The sequence below is a fragment of the Pezoporus flaviventris genome, unplaced genomic scaffold (assembly GCF_033815535.1).
Source record: "Pezoporus flaviventris isolate CSIRO_AGI_PZ_B2104156 unplaced genomic scaffold, CSIRO_AGI_Pfla_v1 ptg000353l, whole genome shotgun sequence".
NCBI lineage: Eukaryota > Metazoa > Chordata > Aves > Psittaciformes > Psittacidae > Pezoporus > Pezoporus flaviventris.
In genome coordinates, this window is record NW_026892900.1 from 74,036 (window position 1) to 97,495 (window position 23,460).

The window sequence follows — 23,460 nt, forward strand, 5'->3', positions numbered from 1 at the left end:
CACTGATGGGATGGCGGGGGATCTGGATGGGATGGGGTGTGCTGGATGGGAATGAGGGACTCAGATGGGATGGGGGGCCCTGGACAGGATGGGGGGGACCGGGGCAGGATGAGGGAACACAGATGGGATAGGGGGACCCTGGACATACAGGGGAGGTCCTGGATGGGATGAGGGACTCCCAGAATAGGAGCCCTGTCTGTGTAGGACGGGCCCTGGGTGTGATTGCAGGGACAGGGTCAGGGTGGGGGACCTGGGCAGGATGGGGAAAACACAGAGGGGATGGGGGGACCCTGGATGGGATGGGGGCTCCTGGACAGTATGGGAGCCCTGGCCCTGCAGGGGACACCGTGGACGTACCGGGGAGCCCCTGGATGGAACAGAGGGAACACAGATGGGATGGGGGGGGACCTGGACGTGCAGGGGAGCCCTGGACGTGCTGGGGAGCCCCAGGGAGGGCTCCGGGCCCCTGGACGTGGCGCCGCTGCCCTGCCCGGTCCGGGTCCCGCCGTCGGGCGCTCGCCGGTGGCGGGGCCGGTCGCGGGGCGGTGCGAGCGCCCTGCCCTGCCCCGCGGTGTCGGTTTGCAGCCGGGCTCCTCCTCCCCCCGCCGCCCCGCGCATTCCCGACCCTCCCGGGCGGCGGCGGCGGCGGCGGCGGCGGGGCCCGGCGGGGCCGGAGCGGGGCGGCGGGGCCGGACCCCCACCATGCCGCAGCTGGAGCCCGCGGCCGGGGACGACCTGGGGGCCCCCGACGAGCTCATCGCCTTCCAGGACGAGGGCGAGGAGCAGGACAAGGGCGCGGGGCGCGGCTCGGCCCACGGGGACCTGGACGAGCTCAAGTCCTCCCTGGTCAGCGAGACCGAGAACCGCGGCGCCGGCTCCGGCTCCGGCTCCGGCTCCGACCCCGAGGTGAGGCCGGGGGGCGGCGGGGGCCGCGGCGGGCGGCGGGACCCGCTCCCGGCCGCGCTCACCGCGCTCTCCCCGCAGGCGGAGCGGCCCCCGCAGCCCCGGGAAAGTTTCCAGAAGCCGCGGGACTATTTGGCAGAAGGTACCGGCTCCCCCCGGCCCGATCCCCCCCCGGCCCCGGCCCCGGTCCCGGTCCCGGCCCCCGCCGCATCCCCCCGGGACCATCCGACACTTCGCAACTTCTTTGTTTCCGCCCCCGGCTGCGGGCGGGACCCCCGGGACCCCCCCCGTGTCCAACCAACCCTTTCCCGGTGCCCGTCCAACCCCCCCGGGTCATCCCCCCTCTGTCCAACCCCCCCCGTTCCCCCCCCCCCCCGCTGTGTCGGGGCCCCCCTCCACCGGAGGAACCGGTCCCGGCGGCCCCCCCGCAGCGATCGCGGCCCCCAGGGCCCTACTCCCCCCCCCCCCCCCTCCCCCCGTTAACCGGCCCCCGATCGCTTCCCACGGATGGATCCGTGTCCACCCCCACCGCGGAGCCGTCCCCCAGGACCCCCCGTGCAGCCGAGGACCCCCTCGGGTGGGGGCGATCGGTCCAGGACACCTCGCCCCTCGCCGCCAGCCCGGTGCCCCCCACCTCCACAGATGGGGCCCCCCCTTAAGGGAACTGCGCCCCTCCCCCCCACTGCGGCCCCCCCCCCCCCCCCCCCCGAAGAACCAAGGACCCCCCTGAGGGACCTGGGTGCCCCCCCCCTCCGCCCCGAGAGGACCACCTCGAGGGACTTGAGCATCCCCAGAGGGACCTACCTGGGACCCCCAAGTGGGACCCCCCTTCGAGAAGAACCAAGTGACCCCCCCCCAGGGGACTTCAGCACTCCCGAAGGGACCTTCACCTAACCCCCCCATGCTCCCATCTTTCCCCCCACCATGGGAGCACCCCCATCCTCCGTGTGTGTCCCCCGATTCCACCCCCTCTTGACACCCCCCCCCCTTCCTTCTCTCCCCAGTGGTCAGACGCCAGCAAGATGGGGGGTTTTTTAAGGGCCCCCCCTACCCCGGCTACCCCTTCCTGATGCTCCCCGAGCTGGGCAGCCCCTACCTCGCTAACGGAGCCCTGTCCCCCGGTGGCGCCCGCACCGTAAGTGTCCCCCCGGCCCCCCCCCCAAGACCCTTTCTGGGATGCTCAAACCCCACTTCCCTGCAGGGAAGCAACCGCCTGATGCTGGCAACCCCCGAGGGGTCCATTCCCCTTACATTGAGCTGGTTTGCCCCCTCGCGGGTATAGGGACCCCCCGGGGGTGTCGGTGAGTCTGGGGGGGGGTCCTCGCCCTGAAACCTGACCCTGAGCTGCGCCTCTTTTCTCATTGAAAACCTACTTGTTGGAGCTCTCAATGGGCTGATGTTGGAGCTCTCAATGGGCTGACATTGTCTGGCCCTTAGGAAAGTGATTAAGCAAATGGAGTGAGGATTTGGGGAGGGGAAAAAGGGGGGGGGTACAAAGGAGAACGGGATTGACCTCCCCCCACACCTCAGCATCACCCCTCTGCACCCAGAGCATCCCAAACTCCAGCCTGGGCCATGGCCATGAGCCTCACTGAGAAACTCGAAGTGAATTCAGAGCTCCAAAGTGAATTTGGACACTGGGTTAAACCGGGTTTAGCCACAGGACCCCGTTCCCTGCCTCAGTTTCCCCATCCCGGGAAGGGATGTGCTATGGTACCCGTCAATCCCGGCTGCAGCATTGCAGTTTTCCGGGTGGATTTCTCCCTCGGTGGCACCGGAGAATTCAAAGCCCATCCTTTGCCCTGTTGGAAGCTGTGTTTCCATATGTAATATGGAAAGGAGGGCAAAAAACAGTGCAGTTAAAATGGCTTAAAAGCCCGGTTGGGGTCTGGCTTCCCAGTGGTGTCGTGTGGTGAGTTTTCTGTGTGTTTGGGGTTTCTTTGGGATTTATTGGAAGTAACTGGTTTGAATGATGAGGACAGGGGGTGTGTTAGAGAAATCTCCCGAGTTCGACTGCTGGCCGGGAGTGGGATAAAGGTTGTATCCCCAGTTTGTCACTTTTGGTCTGAATACGTTTTGGAGATGATGCGCAACTGGCCACGATCCCAAATACTGGCAAGGAAAACGGGATAATGAAAAGGGACTGGGATTCGTAGAACCTGGCCGCTAACGATGATTTAATGAATCCCAGAAAAGGAGATTAATTAAAAGGAGCTGGGAGAGGAGCTGCTGTTGCATCCCGGGTGTTGATGCTGAGCCTGTTGGGGGATGAGTGGGGATGGGAAAGCCCCGGATTGGGGCCGAATCCCACTGGGTCCTATGCAGAGCTGAGCCTGGGGCACTGACTGAGTGCAGAAGCATCGCAGTAGGGGCAAACTGGAGGGGGGGTTTGGGGGTGCACGTTGCGTCTCATTGCAACCAGGAGGTGTCTGGAAAGGGAAATGTGCTGCGCCGTATCCCGTTTCATGGAATACACACACCCCCCCCCCCCCCCACCGAGCTCTGCACCACTCGGCAAACCCCATCCTCTGGACCCTGGGATGCCAACTACGGGGGAGCCTCGGCTGGGACATCATCCTCGATCCTGCATCCTGGAGCCAATGGGGCGCAGCATCCCGAGCCCATTCCACATCCAGGCACCACCCACCCTCATCCCGGGAAGCTTCGAGGCAAGACCGGACACGTGCGGCACAGGGTGGCGGGAGCAGCCCCGGGAGCTTTTTGTTTTCCCGTTTCCTTCTTTTTCCCCCCTGCAGCCGTTGGAGGAAATGAGCTGATCCACGGGATCCGGCCATCCTGGTGGCCACGGCATCCCTGGGGGGGCTGCGGCTTGAACCGCACTGCTCCGAGTGAGGAAAGGGAAGATTTTGGAGGGGAAAATCCCCAAATCCCAAGAATCTCTGTGCCGGGGGATGCTGGGACAGCCACGGCAGCAGCTAAACCACTGGATGAGCTTTTTGGGATGAACAAGCAGGCAAGCGGCTGCTTCTGCATCTCTCGTGCTCCCAAATACCTGGAAACCTGGAAAATGAGTTTGGGATGTGGAAACGCGATGCCTAAACAAGGAGCAGCGCCTCCATCCCTGTGCAAAGCTGCTGGGCACTGAAGCCACGGGACGCTCCAGCTCTTTGGGTTAATCCGCTCCAATATCACCGGTGTTGGTTCCATTCAGGACACTGGAATTTGGGATTCCTCATTCCCTGGCATCGCTGTTCTGGAATATTTTGAGGCCTCTCCAAGGTGGGGTTGGAATTCGGCAGGATCTAATGCTGGCATTGCCATTCAGAGCAGCATTTTAGCCTGGTTTTCCCTATGGGTGCACCAGGAATCAGGATTTGAGGACTCCTGAGGCTGAGTTTGGCTCCCTGGGATCATCACCCCTCAATTCCCCAAAATAGGAAGCTACCCAAGGCCGGATGGGAAGGAAAAGCTCTGGGCACCATGAGTGGAATGGATGCAAACCCCTGTTGCCGCCGCACTGGATCCATCCCATCAGGATCATTTGGAGCTGGTGCCTTTTATCCCAACCCTGGAACAAGCGGGATCCATAGTGGAGCAAAATCAGACTGGGATGTCCTCCTCCAGGTTGGGAAAGGGATGGAACCGGACACTCAGCATCCCCAAACCAGGCACAGCACCACCAGGGAGGAGAAGCCGGGACCATGCATTGGTATTGACCAACCTCACGTGGGGTTGTCGTGGTTCCGTCCCAAAACAAGGAGTTTAATCCCAGGAATTCCAGTCTGGAGGCAAGGATTTCGATGCAGCCCAGGCACCCAACCAGCTCCCTGTGCCGAAGTCATCCGTGCTCTGGTGTCATTAATGCATCGCTGGGTTGTGGCCCTCAAGTAAATGAGGGAGAAAAGCATCACTTGGGCTCCTTTCGGCTTTGTTCCTGCCATTCCCGAGCCCAGCTCCCGATCCCGGCGCGGGACAGAGGCAGATCTGTCTGCAAAGGAAAATCCATCCTGGCCCCGCGCGGCTGCCAAGGAAAATGATTCAAATTCCGAGTTTTTTGGCAAGAAAAGGGCTTGTTCCCAAAGCCGGGCGGGTGCTGCCGGAGGCTCCGCCAGAGCGGGAAGGGCTTTGGCTCGTGCTCCGGCGGGATGTGGGATGGAGGTGTTGGGATGCAGGGGGCTCAGCATCCATCGCCGGTTGGGCTCCGGGCACTTCCTTGGTATTCACTGGTTTCTTTGGGATTCCCCCCCCCCTCCCAGTTTCTGTCCCCACCTGGGAAACAGGAAGGAAAACCAAAGGATTTTTCCCACTTTTTGGCTTCTTTTGCTCAGCAGCCGTGCCCATCGCGTGCCTCCCTGCAGCAACCCCAGCCTGTGCCTCAGTTTCCCCTGTTGAGCCTCTGCACACAATGGCCCCTTTGTGTCTCTTCCTTAATTATGCCATTCGGCTAATTACCCTGAGGTCTGCTTGGAGGGGCTAAATGAGACCTACAGGAGGTTTCCACTAACCCCCCCCCCCAGCTTCTCCCTCCTCCCTCCCTTTTCCAACACGATTCCCAAATGAAAGCAATGAAGTAAGTGCTCCGGGCGACTCTCATCAGACCTGGTTTTGTTAAGGGGACTTAACACGCATTCATCATCCCGCTGCTATTCCCAGCAGCTGCTTTGCATTAGTTTTCCTTCCTTGAAGTCGCTGGCGGGAGCGGGAGGGAAAAGAGGAACCCGGAGCAAAGCGCCTGGCGCATCCCGGCCGGAGGAAGAGGAGGGATAAGGGCAGAGGAAGGCTGTGATTGCGCCGTCTCTCCAGGCTTGGGTCGAGGGTTGAGGGGGCAATGGGATGGGATGGGGAAGGTACCAGGGAGGAGGATGAGGAAGGAGTGATGGTGATGATGGTGATGGTGATGGTGATGCACGATTCCACGTCTTCTTTATGGGGTTAGTTTTTGGCAGCTCTGGCACCCTGTGCATTGCTCCCTGAGCCCTGGGAATCGCTCCTTGAGCCCTGGGAATCGATCCCTGAGCCCTGGGAATCACTCCCTGAGCCCTGCAGATCAGTCCCTGAGCCATGGGGATTGATCCCTGAGCCATGGGGATTGAGCCCTGGGATTGATCCATGAGTCCCGGGAATCGCTCCCTGAGCCCTGGGAATCGATCCCTGAGCCCTGGGAATCAGTTCCTGAGCCCTGGGGATCAGTTCCTGAGCCCTGGGAATCGATCCCTGAGCCCTGGGGATGGCTTCCTGAGCCCTGGGGTCAGTCCCTGGGGCCTGGGAATTGATTCCTGTGCCCTGGGGAGCCCCCCACGAAGCATGGCAGAGGGCAGGGGAGGCTGGCAGGCCATGCTGCCGGGTGAGCTGCTGTCCCGTGGGTGCTGCCTGTTGTGTTAAAGGACCCCCAGGTGTCCCATGCTGCCCTGGTGCTCCCCCAAGCCTGGGTGCAGCATCACCCGTCAGGATGCAGAGATGCAGCCACCAAAATAAGGAGCTCCGTGTCCATTGGGAGCAGCAGGACCCTCCTCACCCGCAGTCCCACGCCAGGGTGGCTTCCAGGGACGTCTCCCGTCGTTCCAACACCCTGGATGGACTCTTAAGCGTTTTACACACGCAGAAACCCATTCAAACCTCTTCCCGGGGTGCACATCGCGTGTCACATCCCCCAGGTCCAAGGATGCTCGGGGCAGGGGGGGGGCTTGGAGCCGGTGGGATTTTTCCTGCCGGGGTGGGATGAGCCCTTTGCACCCGCTGGGATCCCCCCGGCGCGGATGCAGCCGCTGGGGGATGAATGGAGCCATTCAGCGTGATGGACGGGAGCTGAAAGCTGCATACAAAAGCCTGGGGGCAGCAGGGAAAACTTGTTGCCGGCAGGTTTGGGGCTCAGGGAGGGAATTGCGGTCGGTTGGATCGTGGTGAGTCCAATCCCAGCTTGTTCCATGGCTCCTGCGAGCGGCAGGGATGCTCCGGGCATCCCTGCATGGAGGATGCTCCTACCCATGGGCAGTGGATGCTTGGAGCATCCCTGTTTTGGGATGAAGCTGGCTCTTGGTATTGCTTGTGAGCCTTATCCTACTTCCTTCCATCCCTTCCATCCTGCCTTTTCCTTTGTGGAGCCGTAGCTGGGTCCAGGCTGCTCCCTGGCATTCCCGGTGTGGTAACAGAGGGGCTGTACCTTGAGCTAAGGTCGGCTTTAAGCACTGCCTCTCCGAGCTCATCCCAAATGGGGATGTTGTGGGGCTCATTTCCCAGCTTCCAGCCCCTTTTCCTGGTTTCCCATCCCAGTGCTGTTGGCATTTCCCACCTGGTGCCACTGGCTGAGGGGGTTGGGAAGCATCACGGGAATGGTCAAGCATCCTTTAGTGGGGAGTCCCAAGCACCCAGCACCTGTTCCTACCCCAAACCCATGTCCCCAAAGCCATTGACTTGGTTTGTGTCACTCTGGGAATGCTGGGAAGGGACACCAGGAGCCGTGGGGACAACCTGGGCCGCAGCATTGCGCCCCTTCGCAGCCCTTTAAAACCCCAGTGGGAAAAGGAAGAATCCCATCAGGAATTCTTGGGGTTCTCCTGGGCAGGATGCAGGGGTGCAGGACACCCCCCGAAAGGGCTCATTCCAGCTGGAAACTGGCAACATCTGGAGGAGATTTGGCTGGGAAGCGGCTGGGAGTGGGAGGAGGGGTGAGGATTTATGGCTTGTTTCTGGGGCTGTAAATCCCAGCTGTAATTGGGATTTCTCCCTCCCTAATTATCCGCAGGGAAGCGGAATGCGGCGGCTCCGTGCGGGGATGCGGGATGGGCGAGGGGCTGGGAGGGATGCTCCTTGGTTTTCCCTGCTTTTCCTTGCCATGAAGGTGGTTGATCCGAGCTCGGAGGGAGGGCGAGGGACTGGGTTCCCTCATCCCATTCCTGCCCCGGGGTGGAATCCCGGTGGCGAGCGAGCGTGCGGCCGCCCTCCTCCGAGTGGGATTCGCTTCCCATGGCCCATGGTGGCCTTTGAGAAGGAGCTTTTGCCCTGCCCCCCTTTTTGCCCCATTCCACCCCTTTTTCCCCCTTTTTCCCCTTCCCACTCCTTTCCCTCTCCCCCCCTTTCCATCACCTTTCCCCCTCCCTGCTCCCTCTTTTCCTCCTCCTCTCCTCTTCCTTTCCTCTTCTTTCCTTCTCTCCCCCCACTCCCTCCCCTTTCCCTTCTCTTTCCCCCTTCTTTCCTCCCTTTTTCCTGCTTCCCCCCTTTCCCCTCTCTTTCCCCCTCTTTGTCCCCTCTTTTTGCCCCCCCTTCCTTCCCCTTTCCCCACCTTTTCTCCTCCCCTTTTTCCCCGTTTCCCCTTCTTATTCTTCTTCCCTTTTTCCCCTTTCTTCCCCCCTTTTCCCTCCCCTTCCTCCTCTTTTCCTTCCCCCCCTCCCTTTTTTCCCCTCCTCTCTTTCCCCCTTTTCAGGGCTCAGCCACCCCCCCCTCCCTCCTCCCCTGCAGCCTCAGGACCTCCTGCCGGGGCAGATTTGGGCCTTTGCCAGCCTTTGGCTCCCAGGCGGAATTTTGTGGGATCAGACGATGCCTCGAGCCAAGAAAACCCTTTTCCCTCAGAACTCCCATTTTCCTCTGACCCCCTGAGCTGCCGGGAGCCAAATCTGCCTGGTTTTATCCCAAACAAGCCAAAGATGCTGCTTCTTGGGATGCTGTGGAGCATCCGATACCCAGACAAAGGGTTCTGGGGGCTCCATCAAGCATCCCAGAAAACGGGCCATTCCCACCTCCCCCGCAGGGTTTTGGGATGGATTTTGGGGGGGAAAAGGGCTGGATTGGAGGCAGGAGGGGGAAGGGCAAGCGGATGGTTATCCCACAGCTGTGTAAACAGGCCGGGGGGGATCAGCGGGGCCATGGTCCGGCTTTGCCAAACCCCGGGCATTAGGGCTGGAAAAGGGCATGGTGTTTGGGATGGGTCCCTGTCCGCACCGCCTGCCCCAGGCTGCTCTCAGGGATGGAGGTGATGAGGGAGGGATGGATGGATGGATATTGGGAATGTTCTGGTAGGATGCTTCCCTGGATGCTTTCTGGGTCTTTGGGGATGGGATGAAGTTGCTGGGTGCCGGCATCATTTGGGTCTTCTCTGCTGGGATGGAGCAGCATAGGCAGAGGGAGATGCTGGTGCGGAGGCTTTCATCCAGGAAAAAGGGGTTTCCCTGGAAAAGCGGCAGCTCAGGTTCTAAATGAACCTTTTCTATCCCAAAAGGAGAGGCTGGTGGAGAAGAGGCTGCCATGACCTTATGCCATCCCGTGGGGATGCACAGTGCTGGGATGTTCAACACTGGGATGTGCAGTGTTGGGATGTGCAATGCTGGGATGTTCAACCCTGGGATGTGCAGTGTTGGGATGTGCAATGCTGGGATGTTCAACACTGGGATGTGCAGTGTTGGGATGTGCAATGCTGGGATGTTCAACATCGGGATGTGCAGTGTTGGGATGTTCAACATCAGGATGTGCAGTGTTGGGATGTGCAATGCTGGGATGTTCAACATTGGGATGTGCAATGCTGGGATGTTCAACATTGGGATGTGCAATGCTGGGATGTTCAACATTGGGATGTGCAATGCTGGGATGTTCAACATTGGGATGTGCAATGCTGGGATGTTCAACATTGGGATGTGCAATGCTGGGATGTTCAACATTGGGATGTGCAATGCTGGGATGTTCAACATTGGGATGTGCAATGCTGGGATGTTCAACATTGGGATGTGCAGTGTTGGGATGTTCAACATTGGGATGTGCAGTGTTGGGATGTGCAATGCTGGGATGTGCAGTGTTGGGATGTGCAATGCTGGGATGTGCAGTGTTGGGATGTGCAATGCTGGGATGGGCAGTGTTGGGATGTGCAATGCTGGGATGTTCAACACTGGGATGGGCAGTGTTGGGATGTGCAATGCTGGGATGTTCAACACTGGGATGTGCAGTGTTGGGATGTGCAATACTGGGATGTTCAACATCGGGATGTGCAGTGTTGGGATGTGCAATGCTGGGATGTTCAACATCGAGATGTGCAGTGTTGGGATGTGCAATGCTGGGATGTTCAACATCGGGATGTGCAGTGTTGGGATGTGCAATGCTGGGATGTTCAACATTGGGTTGTGCAGTGTTGGGATGCGCAATGCTGGGATGTTCAACACTGGGATGTGCAGTGTTGGGATGTGCAATGCTGGGATGTTCAACATTGGGTTGTGCAGTGTTGGGATGCGCAATGCTGGGATGTTCAACACTGGGATGTGCAGTGTTGGGATGTTCAACACTGGGATGTGCAGTGTTGGGATGTGCAATGCTGGGATGTTCAACATCGGGATGTGCAGTGTTGGGATGTGCAATGCTGGGATGTTCAATATTGGGATGTGCAGTGTTGGGATGTGCAATGCTGGGATGTTCAACACTGGGATGGGCAGTGTTGGGATGTGCAATGCTGGGATGTTCAACACTGGGATGGGCAGTGTTGGGATGTGCAATGCTGGGATGTTCAACATTGGGATGTGCAGTGTTGGGATGTGCAATGCTGGGATGTTCAACATTGGGATGTGCAGTGTTGGGATGCACAATGCTGGGATGTTCAACATTGGGATGCGCAATGCTGGGATGTTCAACATCAGGATGTGCAGTGTTGGGATGTGCAATGCTGGGATGTTCAACATCGGGATGTGCAGTGTTGGGATGCACAATGCCAGGAGGATGGGCAGAGCCTCGAGGTGTAACACCAGGACCAGCACCACCAGGATACACAATCCTGGGCTGTGAGCTGCTGGGACATGCAGTGCTGGGATATGCGATCCTGGGACATGGAACACCGTGACATGCAATGCTGGGATATGTGATCCTGGGACATGGAACACCGTGACATGCAGTGCTGGGATATGTGATCCTGGGACATGGAACACCGTGACATGCAGTGCTGGGATATGTGATCCTGGGACATGGAACACCGTGACATGCAGTGCTGGGATATGTGATCCTGGGACATGGAACACCGTGACATGCAGTGCTGGGATATGATACTGGGACATGGAACACCGTGACATGCAATGCTGGGATATGTGATCCTGGGACATGGAACACTGTGACATGCAGTGCTGGGATATGCGATCCTGGGACTTGGAACACCGTGACATGCAGTGCTGGGATATGCGATCCTGGGACATGGAGCACCGTGACATGCAGTGCTGGGATATGATACTGGGACATGGAACACCGTGACATGCAGTGCTGGGATATGATACTGGGACATGGAGCACCGTGACATGCAGTGCTGGGATATGATACTGGGACATGGAACACCGTGACATGCAGTGCTGGGATATGATACTGGGACATGGAACACCGTGACATGCAGTGCTGGGATATGATACTGGGACATGGAACACCGTGACATGCAGTGCTGGGATATGATACTGGGACATGGAACACCGTGACATGCAGTGCTGGGATATGTGATCCTGGGACATGGAACACCGTGACATGCAGTGCTGGGATATGATACTGGGACATGGAACACCGTGACATGCAATGCTGGGATATGTGATCCTGGGACATGGAACACTGTGACATGCAGTGCTGGGATATGCGATCCTGGGACTTGGAACACCGTGACATGCAGTGCTGGGATATGCGATCCTGGGACATGGAGCACCGTGACATGCAGTGCTGGGATATGATACTGGGACATGGAACACCGTGACATGCAGTGCTGGGATATGATACTGGGACATGGAGCACCGTGACATGCAGTGCTGGGATATGATACTGGGACATGGAACACCGTGACATGCAGTGCTGGGATATGATACTGGGACATGGAACACCGTGACATGCAGTGCTGGGATATGATACTGGGACATGGAGCACCGTGACATGCAGTGCTGGGATATGATACTGGGACATGGAACACCGTGACATGCAGTGCTGGGACATGTGATCCTGGGACATGGAACACCATGACATGCAGTGCTGGGATATGATACTGGGACATGGAACACCGTGACATGCAGTGCTGGGATATGATACTGGGACATGTGTTGCTGGGACATGCAACACCAAGACACACAATGGAGGGACACGCAGCACCAGGACAAACAGCACCAGGACATACAGCATGGAATGGCAGCCATGCGATGCTGGGACACACAGCACCAACCCTGCCACCAGCCAGGACCTTTTCCTGCCTTCCCAGGATGAACATCTGAGCCGGGATTGAGCCCCGCGCATGGAAGAGGAGAGGAAATCCGCTCATTCCAGCCCCTAATTGGGCACTGGGGATCCCATGGAGCTGCTGCCTCCTCCCTGAGCATGGAGGTCAGAAGCCACCAGCACCACCACCAGCACCACCCCTTCCTCTGTGCTGGGGCCGTGGTTTGGGGTCATCCCACCCGGGGAGGGGATGGATGGATGGATGGATGGATGATGGATGGATGGATGGATGGATGGATGGATGGATGGATGGATGATGGATGGATGGATGGATGATGGATGGACGGACAGACAGGAGCCTTCATTGTGGTCCTAGCGCCGGCTGGCAGGGAAGGGGTTAACTCCCTGCTTTTAATTGGGGGGTGGCTGGTAACGAGGACCCAGAACTTGCTCTAATCTCTCTGGAATGTGACCGATTTTCAGCTATTTTCTCCCTTCTGTTTTTGTTCCCCCCTAATAGCTCCAATGTGCCGCTCGCGCCGGCCCCGCACGTGCAGGGACAGTGGGAGCTGTGTCCGCGCTTCCCGAGGGGAAGGGGCTTCAGTTTTCCACATTAGCACTGAACCGTTCGCCAGCTCCCCCCCCCCCCTTTGTATATTTTGAAAGGGTCCCCCCCTTCCTCTCCCCTCCCCGGCCTCCTGAAACGGCCTCACCATGAGAAGAAGCCTTTTATACCCCCGGCTTCCCCCCCGCCGCCGTCCCCCAGCGGCTTCTCCGCTTACAGAATAGACGAGAAAGCCCCTTTGTGAGGGGGGCAGCGGGCAGGGGATGGCGAGGAGGAGCCACGGGCGCCCGCTGGGGACACGGGGGGCATCTCCCGCCTTGCCCTGGCCCCACGGGGTGGTGAGACCTTAAAGCTCCTCCAGCCCCTGCCACGGGCAGGGACCCCTTCCACTGGAGCAGCTTGCTCCAAGCCCCCGTGTCCAACCTGGCCTTGAGCACTGCCAGGGATGGGGAAGTGTTCTCGTGTGTCACCAGCCGTGGGGATGCCCATCTTGTGCGTTGCCCTTTGGACCGTTATGGAGGTGTTGGGATATCTTGTGTGTGACCCCAGTGCAGCCGTGGGGACATTGGGGCATCTCTTGCATTGCCCTGGCGTGGGCACAGGGATGTTGGAGTGAGTGCAGAGGAGGCCATGGAGCTGCTGCGAGGGCTGGAGCAGCTCTGCTCTGGAGCCAGGCTGAGAGAGCTGGGCTGGGGCAGCCTGGAGAAGAGAAGGCTCCTGAAGGGGAGACCTGAGAGCAGCTCCAGTGCCTGAAGGGGCTGCAGGAAACCTGGAGAGGGGCTTGGGACAAGGCCAAGGGGAATGGCTTTAACCTGCCCGAGGGGAAACTGAGATGAGCTCTTAGGGAGACCCAAACCAATGTGTTTCTTTGTTGGGCCACCTCTGGCACGGCCTCAGGGATGCTCATGGCACTGCCTCAGCCACGCTCCCACTGGGAGCATCTCCAGGAGCATCTCAATGCTAAACCCTCTCCGCATCCACACGCCGCAGCAGCTCCAGTGGTTCTTGGCTCTGCAGAGCCAGCCTGGTGGTGCTGAGCTGTTGTTGGCAGTCAGACCCAGGGGCTGCCCCGGTGCAGGCTGCAGCCCGGGGCCGGCACCGCTCACGTACCAGGCGTGCTCCGACGAGCCCTGGCTCCCTGCCTCCTCCTCCACAACTGGCCCTGGGAGCAGCGGCCAAGGGCCGGGTCTGGTTGCGGCTCCCTGGCTCTGAGGGGTCCTTCCTGTCACCGTTATCCCGGCAGTGCCAAGGATCAACCTGGGCAGAGCGCGTGGAGCATCGGGCCCGGGGTGCTGGAGCATCCCTGTGCGCGCGATGGGCACGGGTGAGCGGTTTGATGGCGTTGCAGTAGGTTTTGGGGGGGGTTCCCTGTGCCTGCACTTGGGTTCACAGGGAATGCTCATCCCGGGCTCGTTGGGATCGTGCTGTATCCAGTGGGGCTTCCAGCAGGATCATCCCAGCGGCTGCTGGACTCCTGGCCTGCTCTGGATGGGCTTCACTTGGGTTTTGAGGCTGCCGGGACTTGCCGGTGGGGTTGTGGCTTACCCCCGGTTGTGGGGCTGTTGGTGGAGTGGGACCGAGTGCCGACGGACAGGGGGTGCTGGAAGAAGGGCTGGAGATGGAATACTGGGAATGGAGAGGGGCGATACTGGTGACGTAGGAAGGATGCTGGAGACAGAGCTGGGGTGCACTGGAGGTGCAGGAGAAGATGCAGAATGGATGTCAGGGGGGTACTGGAGATGCAGGAGGGGATGAGGGGTGCAGGAGGGGATGCAGGAGAGGATGGGGGGAAGCAGGAGAGGATAGGGGGAAGCATGGGGGGATGCAGTAGGTGTGGCCAGCTGGATGCAGGAGGGAATGGGGATGCAGGAGGGGATAGGGAGAAGCAAGAGGGGATAGGTGAATGCAGGAAAGGACGGGGAATGCAGGAGGGGATGGGGATGCAGGAAAGGATGGGGAGTGTAGGACGGATGCTGGAGGCAATGGGGAGACGTTGGAGACTGTGGGGAAGCGGGAGGCGATGCAGGGGGGGACACAGGACACTTTGGGGTCCCTGCAGGAGGCAGCGCTGGCAGGGAAGCCTCCGGCCAGGCACGGAGGGGTTAACGCTCCCGCAGCTCCTCGCTGGGTTTTCCTTCCAGCTGCTGCGGATCACGAAGGTTTGTACGTGGGGAAATTCCTGCGCGCAGCTGCGGCCCGTCCGGGCCACATTCCCCAGCTCCGGCATCCCGAGGGACGCCGGGATCTGCCGGGAACCGCCCCCGGCCCCTCGGCACAAAGCACCTTTCTTTGGGGTGTCCAGGGCCGAGCTGAGCCCAGCGAGCAGGAACCCCCCCACAGTAGCCCCAGCTTTGCCTTCCCCCCCCCACCCCGCAGCCGTCGCTGCAGCATGGGGCTGGGTTTGTGCCCTGTGGCAATGGGAGGTTGGTGCCGGAGCCCCACGGAGCTGATTTGGGGGAGGGTAAAGGGTGCCATCAGCGTGGGCAGGGAGGGGTGTGGGGCTCGTGGCTCCCCAGTGAGAGAGCAGGGATTTGGGGCTGGGGTTTGGCACCAGTCATGGGGTCCATAGGGGTGCAATAGGGCTGAAAACAGCCCCGTGTGCCCCCAAAACCCCTTTGCCACCAGCCCACGGTCACGTCCACGGGTCAGGGTGCCCCAGCCGAGCGTGCAGGCGGAGCTGGGGGTATTTGGGGTCTGGTGGAGGGCATGACCCCCGCTGTCCCGCAGTACCTGCAGATGAAGTGGCCGCTGCTGGACGTGCCCGCTGGTGCCACGCTGAAGGACAGCCGCTCGCCCTCGCCCGCACACTTGGTAAGAGCCGCTGCATCCCACCGGGATGAGGGGTTCCCAGCCCCCCGTGATGCTGACGTGAGGTCGCTTTCTCCCTCCCGTGTGCTCTGCCCGCAGTCGAACAAGGTGCCGGTGGTGCAGCACGCCCATCACATGCACCCGCTGACGCCGCTCATCACCTACAGCAACGACCACTTCTCACCGGGGTCACCTCCCGGGCACCTCTCACCCGAGATCGACCCCAAGACGGGTGAGCAAAGGGACCAGAGCCGTGCTGGGAACGGGGGGCTCTCTGCTGGATGGTCCCACTGCTTCCCCGTGGCTTCCGCAGCTGGGCCCTGGGTGGTGGGAAGGGGATGCAGGCGGTGGATGGGGACGGGTCCTCGCCTGGCTCAGGTTTGGTTGGGGTGAGTGGGGATCCTTCCAGGTCTCAGCATCCCCTCCTCATGCTGCTGATGAGCAGCAGGGTGCTGGGACAGAGGTGGGATGCTTGGAAGAAGGTGGGGTGCTTGGAAGGAGATGAGGTGCTTGGAGGGAGGTGGGGTGCTTGGAAGGGTATGGGGTGCTTGGAGGAGGACAGGATGCTTGGAAGGAGATGGGGTGCTTGGAGGGAGATAAGAGGCTTGGAAGGGTATGGGATGCTTGGAGGAGGACAGGATGCTTGAAAGGAGATGGGGTGCTTGGAAGAAGATGGGATGCTTGGAAGGAGATGGGGTGCTTGGAGGGAGATGGGGTGCTTGGAGGGAGATAGGATGCTTGGAAGGAGATGGGATGCTTGGAGGGAGATGGGATGCTTGGAAGGAGATGGGATGCTTGGAGGGAGATGGGATGCTTGGAGGGAGATGGGGTGCTTGGAGGGAGATAGGATGCTTGGAAGGAGATGGGATGCTTGGAAGGAGATGGGATGCTTGGAAGGAGATGGGATGCTTGGTGGGAGCTGGAGTGCTCAGAGGAAGGGTGCATGGGGGCAGACGAGTTGCTGGGATCCCAAGCGTGTGCTCAGGGCCCGTGTCCATGTTCTGACACCTTCCCCTTTGTCTCCCTCCCTCCTCGGCAGGAATCCCACGGCCGCAGCACCCCTCGGAGCTGCCCCCCTATTACCCGCTGTCACCGGGAGCCGTGGGCCAGATCCCGCACCCGCTGGGCTGGCTCGTGCCGCAGTAAGGAAGGGCCGTGTCCCGTGAGCCCCTTCTCCTCTTCCCGCTTCATCCCATTATCCACGCAGTGGGATGCTGATGGGGCGGGTGGGAAGGGAGGAGATGGGGAGTTGGAGATGGGTCCAAGGGGCTGATTTCTCCACTGAAGCTGGTGTGTTTGCAGGCAAGGGCAGCCCGTGTACTCCATCCCTCCTGGCGGCTTCCGGCACCCCTACCCTGCCCTCGCCATGAACGCCTCCATGTCCAGGTTTGTCTCTGCAGGGATGAGGGACCCTCCTTGGGCATCCCAGAGCTTGCAGCGGGATTTTAGCTGCTTCCCTGAGGATGTGGGACTCATTCCACAGTGGGAGACCCTGCTCCGCACGGGCACAACCCAGTCCCAGGAGGTTGTGGTGGCCTCCTTGGCCAAAAATACCCCCAGAAGGCTGAGGATGGTCCCCAGGGGTAGGGGGAAAGCGCCAGCCCATGGGCTCAGAGCATCACTTGGGTCCATGTTACACCGTGGAGCTGGTGGTCTCTTAACCGAGGAGGTTCTCAGGAGGGTTTGGGGTGGAACCGGGGCTGTTGGTGCCGGTGGGGAGCTGACGAGCCCTCTTCTCCTGCTCCCTCTGCTGCAGTTTGATGTCCAGCCGCTTCTCCCCACACATGGTCCCCCCCCCGACCCATGGGCTGCACCCCTCGGGCATCCCGCACCCCACCATCGTCTCGCCCATCGTGAAGCAGGAACCCACCCAGCCTAGCGTCAGCCCTGGAGGCAACACGTGAGTGTGGGGCAGAGCAGCCCCGGGGACAGGGGCTCGTCCCCTGTGTGGGGCAGAGGGGGTCCTGACCCCTCCTCGTTGCAGGAAATCCCCCGTGACTGTGAAGAAGGAGGAGGAGAAGAAGCCCCACATCAAGAAGCCGCTGAATGCCTTCATGTTGTACATGAAGGAGATGAGGGCCAAGGTGGTGGCCGAGTGCACGCTGAAGGAGAGCGCTGCCATCAACCAGATCCTGGGCAGACGGGTACGGGCATTTCCCTTGGCATTGGTTTGGGTTGGAAGGGACCTTAAAGCTCCTCCAGCTCCAACCCCTGCCACGGGCAGGGACCCCTTCCACTGGAGCAGCTTGCTCCAAGCCCCTGTGTCCAACCTGGCCTTGAGCACTGCCAGGGATGGGGCAGCCACAGCTTCTCTGGGCACCCTGTGCCAGCGCCTCAGCACCCTCACAGGGAAGAGCTTCTGCCTAAGAGCTCAGCTCAGTCTCCCCTCTATCTATTAAAGCCATTCCAAGGTGGCAATGGGATGGGAGCTCTGCAGCCGCAGGGCAGCGTGTCCCGAGGGCTGCAGCGTGGTCTCTTCTCCCCCTGCAGTGGCACTCGCTGTCGCGGGAGGAGCAGGCGAAGTACTACGAGCTGGCACGGAAAGAGCGGCAGCTCCACTCGCAGCTCTACCCGACGTGGTCAGCGCGGGACAACTACGTAAGGGATGGGGATGTGGGACCGGCGGGGATGGGGTCTCTGGGATGGGATGAGGTGTCCGTCTGGGATGGGATGAGGTGTCCGTCTGGGATGAGGTGTCCGTCTGGGATGGGATGAGGTGTCCATCTGGGATGGGGTGAGGTGTCCATCTGGGATGGGGTGTCCATCTGGGATGGGGTGAGGTGTCCATCTGGGATGGGATGAGGTGTCCATCTGGGATGGGGTGAGGTGTCCATCTGGGATGGGGTGAGGTGTCCATCTGGGATGGGGTGTCCATCTGGGATGGGGTGAGGTGTCCATCTGGGATGGGGTGTCCATCTGGGATGGGATGAGGTGTCCATCTGGGATGGGGTGAGGTGTCCGTCTGGGATGAGGTGTCCGTCTGGGATGGGATGAGGTGTCCATCTGGGATGGGGTGAGGTGTCCATCTGGGATGGGGTGTCCATCTGGGATGGGGTGAGGTGTCCATCTGGGATGGGGTGTCCATCTGGGATGGGATGAGGTGTCCGTCTGGGATGGGGTGAGGTGTCCGTCTGGGATGGGGTGTCCATCTGGGGTGAGGTGTCCATCTGGGATGAGGTGTCCGTCTGGGATGGGGTGAGGTGTCCGTCTGGGATGGGATGAGGTGTCCATCTGGGATGGGATGAGGTGTCCATCTGGGATGGGATGAGGTGTCCGTCTGGGATGGGTTCTCTGTCTGGGATGAGGTGTCCATCTGGGATGGGGTGTCCATCTGGGATGAGGTGTCCATCTGGGAAGGGGTGAGGTGTCCATCTGGGATGAGGTGTCCATCTGGGATGGGGTGTCCATCTGGGATGAGGTGTCCATCTGGGATGGGATGAGGTGTCCATCTGGGATGGGGTGTCCATCTGGGATGAGGTGTCCATCTGGGGTGGGGTGAGGTGTCCATCTGGGATGGGGTGTCCATCTGGGATGGGATGAGGTGTCCATCTGGGATGGGGTGTCTGTCTGGGATGGGATGAGGTGTCCGTCTGGGATGGGTTCTCTGTCTGGGATGAGGTGTCCATCTGGGATGGGGTGTCCATCTGGGATGGGATGAGGTGTCCATCTGGGATGGGGTGTCCATCTGGGATGAGGTGTCCATCTGGGAAGGGGTGAGGTGTCCATCTGGGATGGGGTGTCCATCTGGGGTGGGGTGAGGTGTCCATCTGGGATGAGGTGAGGTGTCCATCTGGGATGGGGTGAGGTGTCCATCTGGGATGGGGTCTCTGTCTGGGATGAGGTGTCCATCTGGGATGAGGTGTCCATCTGGGAAGGGGTGAGGTGTCCGTCTGGGATGGGGTGTCCATCTGGGGTGGGATGAGGTGTCCATCTGGGATGGGGTGAGGTGTCCATCTGGGATGGGATGTCCATCTGGGATGGGGTGAGGTGTCCATCTGGGATGGGGTGTCCATCTGGGATGAGGTGTCCGTCTGGGATGGGGTGAGGTGTCCATCTGGGATGGGGTGTCCATCTGGGATGAGGTGTCCGTCTGGGATGAGGTGTCCATCTGGGATGAGGTGTCCGTCTGGGATGAGGTGTCCGTCTGGGATGGGTTGAGGTGTCCGTCTGGGATGGGGTGTCCATCTGGGATGGGGTGTCCATCTGGGATGAGGTGTCCGTCTGGGATGAGGTGTCCGTCTGGGATGAGGTGTCCGTCTGGGATGGGATGAGGTGTCCGTCTGGGATGGGGTGTCCATCTGGGATGGGGTGTCCATCTGGGATGAGGTGTCCGTCTGGGATGAGGTGTCCATCTGGGATGAGGTGTCCGTCTGGGATGAGGTGTCCATCTGGGATGAGGTGTCCGTCTGGTATGGGATGAGGTGTCCGTCTGGGATGGGGTGTCCATCTGGGATGAGGTGTCCGTCTGGGATGGGGTGAGGTGTCCATCTGGGATGAGGTGTCCATCTGGGATGGGGTGTCCATCTGGGATGAGGTGTCTGTCTGGGATGGGGTGTCCATCTGGGATGAGGTGTCCGTCTGGGATGGGGTGTCCATCTGGGATGAGGTGTCCGTCTGGGATGGGGTGAGGTGTCCATCTGGGATGAGGTGTCCATCTGGGATGGGGTGTCCATCTGGGATGAGGTGTCCGTCTGGGATGGGGTGAGGTGTCCATCTGGGATGAGGTGTCCATCTGGGATGGGGTGTCCATCTGGGATGAGGTGTCTGTCTGGGATGGGGTGTCCCCTCCTGTCCCCTCACTGGGTGTTTGTCTCGTTGCTCTGCTCATGGAGCAACCTGAGGCGCTGGTGCTGAATCCCTGCAGATAAATCCCTATCAGGGGCACCCCCAAGGCCTCTGCGGTGGCACAAACCACCTGAGGACTTTATAACCCTTCCCAGGGCAAGAAGAAGAAGAGGAAGCGGGAGAAGCTGGCGCAGCAGCAGCAGCAGCAGCAGCAGAGCCACGACACGGACAGTCAGTATCCCCCGTCCCGGTCCCTTTCCCCCTGCGGGGCTGCACCCGCTCACCCCATCCCGCCCCGTTCCAGGCTCCCTGGTGTCCAAGGGCAAGAAGCCGTGCGTGCAGTACCTGCCGGCCGAGAAGCCCTGCGCCAGCCCCGCCTCGTCGCACGGCAGCATGCTGGACTCGCCCGCCACGCCGTCGGCAGCGCTGGCGTCCCCGGCCGCGCCGGCAGCCACGCACTCGGAGCAGGCGCAGCCCCTGTCGCTCACCACCAAGCCGGAGGCCAGGCTCAGCGTGCATTCCGCCAGCTTCCTCTCGGGCAAAGCCGCCTCTTCCTCCTCCTCTTCCTCCTCCTCCTCCTCCTCCTCCTCCTCGAGCCTCGGCAGCCCGCCCTCGCTCCTCTCCAGACCCATCCCCTTCACCTCGGTGCCCTCCGCGGCTCTCCTGTCCTCGCCTCCATCCTTCGCGGCCACCATCCCGTCCCCGCCGGCTGCTCTGGCCGTGCTGCAGACGCAGCCCCTCTCCCTGGTCACCAAACCTGCTGACTAAGGGAAAACCTTGTCCCCCTTCTCGGCCCCGGCCCGTCCGTCCCCTCCCTGCTGTACATTGCAGAAGCCACAATCAAGATTCAAACGCAGCCAAAACCATTATTGGTCAATATTTGACCCTCTCTGAACTCTTTTGTAAGCAGACTCTGGAGGAAGGGGCTTTCTGCTCACACGTAAAGACCGTTTTTATTAATAAAAAAAAGGAAAAAAAAGGCAAAAAAAAAAGAAGAAAATAGCCCCTCCGTAAGCTGCCGATGATGGAAACATCCTGCGAGGCGCCTGCGGGCATGAAGCGAGTGCTCCCAATGCCATGGGCAGTCCAGCACGGAATGCAGCGGGCATTGCATCCATCCCGGAGGCAAGAGGAGAAACACCAGCGACAGACCCGCTGCCTCCTGGTGCTCCAAACCCCTCCTGTCCTGTGGCTCTGCTCCCGGCCACAGCGATGGCTTTGCTCCATCCCAGCGAGGAGCTGGATCCTGCCCTGGGGATGCTCCGTGCTGCGGCCGTACCGGGGGGCAGGATCCGGGGCTGAGCCCTGGCTGGGGGCGTTTTCTCCCCATGAAACCCTGTTATTTTTCACTAAAGGAAATAAAACCTCAGCTGTAACTCGCTGCGTGAGCGTGGTCAGTGCAGGGAGCGCTCCCTGCCCATCACTGCCTCCTCCACAGCGCTCCGGTGCCACCGCATCCTGGGAAGCATCAGGCTGGGGCTCTGGTCCAGCCCCAGGTGCCTCCCTCGATGGGCACAGGGTGCTTTAGGGGTGTCCATCGGGGAGACACGGGCAGCAGGATATGGGGTTTGGGTAAAGCAGGTGCTGGGGGGCCTGAGGAGCGGAGGATCGGGAGTTGTCTCAGCCAGGAGCTGCAGGGTGCCCTGTGCCTGCTGCTTCCAGCCCAGGGATGCCACATGAGGATGACAAAGGACCTGCACTGAAGCCAGCCAGGGGCACCCCGTGGATTTTCAACCAATCGGAAGTTCTTGGTCAGTTTAACACTTGAGCTCATCAAGACTCCTCCTGTGCTGTATTTTTTAACAGGAAAATCTCTGTTTCCAAGTGTCCCACTGAAAATCACAACCGTGTTTTCTGTCGCAGGTTTAACCCCGAGCTGCTCCTGCCCAGGGGTGGTTTGTGCTGTTTATAGTCCTGGTTCATTCCCTTTCCTGAGCCTCTTGGTTTCCACTGCCCAGGACCCAGCCTGGCTCCTCTCCCCCTGGCCCAGTGCTGCATGGGGGGGACCAGGGTGTCCGAGCAGCACCCAGACCCTCCCTGGGTGATGGGCTGAGCCCTTCCCGCTCGGCTCTCAGTTTGGGGGGTGCTTTTGCTCATTAATGGCATATGTGACATTTTTCTTTCCAGTGCTGAGCTGCTCGAGGAGCCACCAGGGAAGTGCTTTTAGCGGCAGCAGATGTCCGTATGGAGGTAGAGGGGAAAAGGGACCATCTCGGTGTCTTGTCCTCGAGGAGGATGCTGTCCGCGTTACCAGATGTTGCGTGAGACGAGCGTGTGCCATGGGGTGACGCCGGCATCTGGAACCCCATCGGATGGAGCCCAGAGCATGAGAAAGTGCCTGGAGCATCTTTAGTCCCTGCTGCAGCCCAGAGAGCCCTGACCTTGCTGGAGGTTTCCACTCCACACAGGAGATGGTTTGAAGCTCTTGCTTTCAAAGGACAGATCTGAAGCACGGGGGCATGGCACGGTGCCTCCACCCCAGCACCCAAGAGGACCAGGCACGCAGCTTGCATTAATGGCATCCTGATGGCACGTGGTGCGAGATCCAGGCTCCAGAGGATTAGAGAGCCCCTGGAACCACGTGTGCCCGTGGGCTGGAAGAGGCAAAACGCTGCTGCCTTCAGAGAGGCCGTGCCAAGGAGCCGGTTTCCTGCGAGGAACGCCTGGAGCGCATGCGGCCCCGCCGTGCCCAACACCGGGAGCAGGCTGCAGGCAAACAACTGCTTGAATTAGATTTCATGGGAAATTAAAGGCATGAAGAGACCTGTCACAAGAATTAGAGGCTGAACCGGAGCCAGACAGCTTCCAACAGATGTTGGACTTCAGCAGGAGAATATTCCTTTGTTTTGCTCTGCCTTTTCCCATACAGAAAAGGAACATCTGTTCCGATGCCTTCGCGGTGCTCCCAAACTGGGATAGGCTTGGATTATCCCCTGCTAGAAGAGATGCAACTGGGCACCAAAGCCCTCTTGGCTTCTCCTGGAGGACAAGGCCGGTTCCAAGGTGCTCCATCTCAAGAGGACATGTTGAGGCTCTCCTAGCTGACCCAGGCTGATGGTGGTACCTGCATACCCTTCATGCTTTATGGAAGTGTTGCATTTAGACAGGTTCCCAATAGAAAGCCACTGCACAACTCCTGCTCCTGCCTTGGAGGTGACTTTTCTTCACAGGGCTCCCCACCATCACATCCAACAAAGGGGAAAAGGTCGGGGTGGGAATGAAATGAGGAAAACTTGGGCAGAAGCTCTTCCCTGTGAGGGTGCTGAGGCGCTGGCACAGGGTGCCCAGAGAAGCTG

At 60.1% G+C, this 23,460-nt stretch overlaps 1 protein-coding gene across 3 annotated transcripts; it reads left to right on the forward strand.

Moving 5' to 3' along the window:
• Positions 1-616: 616 nt before the first annotated feature.
• On the forward strand, positions 617-21,540 carry TCF7L1 (transcription factor 7 like 1). Of its 3 annotated transcripts, none has more exons than XM_061443384.1 (12): positions 617-906; positions 985-1,045; positions 1,908-2,038; positions 15,299-15,382; positions 15,479-15,611; positions 16,419-16,521; positions 16,682-16,765; positions 17,136-17,279; positions 17,364-17,523; positions 17,870-17,977; positions 20,320-20,395; positions 20,469-21,540. In XM_061443384.1, the coding sequence occupies exons 1-12, from the start codon at positions 703-705 to the stop codon at positions 20,930-20,932; spliced, it is 1,752 nt and encodes a 583-aa protein (XP_061299368.1). In that variant the 5' UTR covers positions 617-702; the 3' UTR covers positions 20,933-21,540. The 3 variants fall into 3 exon arrangements, with proteins under 3 accessions (XP_061299368.1, XP_061299366.1, XP_061299365.1); XM_061443382.1 differs by having other exon boundaries at positions 630-906; positions 991-1,045; XM_061443381.1 differs by having other exon boundaries at positions 630-906; positions 15,299-15,611.
• The last annotated feature ends 1,920 nt before the right edge of the window (positions 21,541-23,460 follow it).

What these genes read in the sequence shown, in the direction of transcription:
- TCF7L1 (XM_061443381.1), top strand. Translation starts at nt 703, where the DNA reads ATGCCGCAGCTGGAGCCCGCGGCCGGGGACGACCTGGGGGCCCCCGAC. An exon ending in ATGAACGCCTCCATGTCCAG is followed by an intron (nt 16,766 to 17,135) that starts GTTTGTCTCTGC and finishes CCTCTGCTGCAG; the next exon opens with TTTGATGTCCAGCCGCTTCT. An exon ending in GTCAGCCCTGGAGGCAACAC is followed by an intron (nt 17,280 to 17,363) that starts GTGAGTGTGGGG and finishes TCCTCGTTGCAG; the next exon opens with GAAATCCCCCGTGACTGTGA.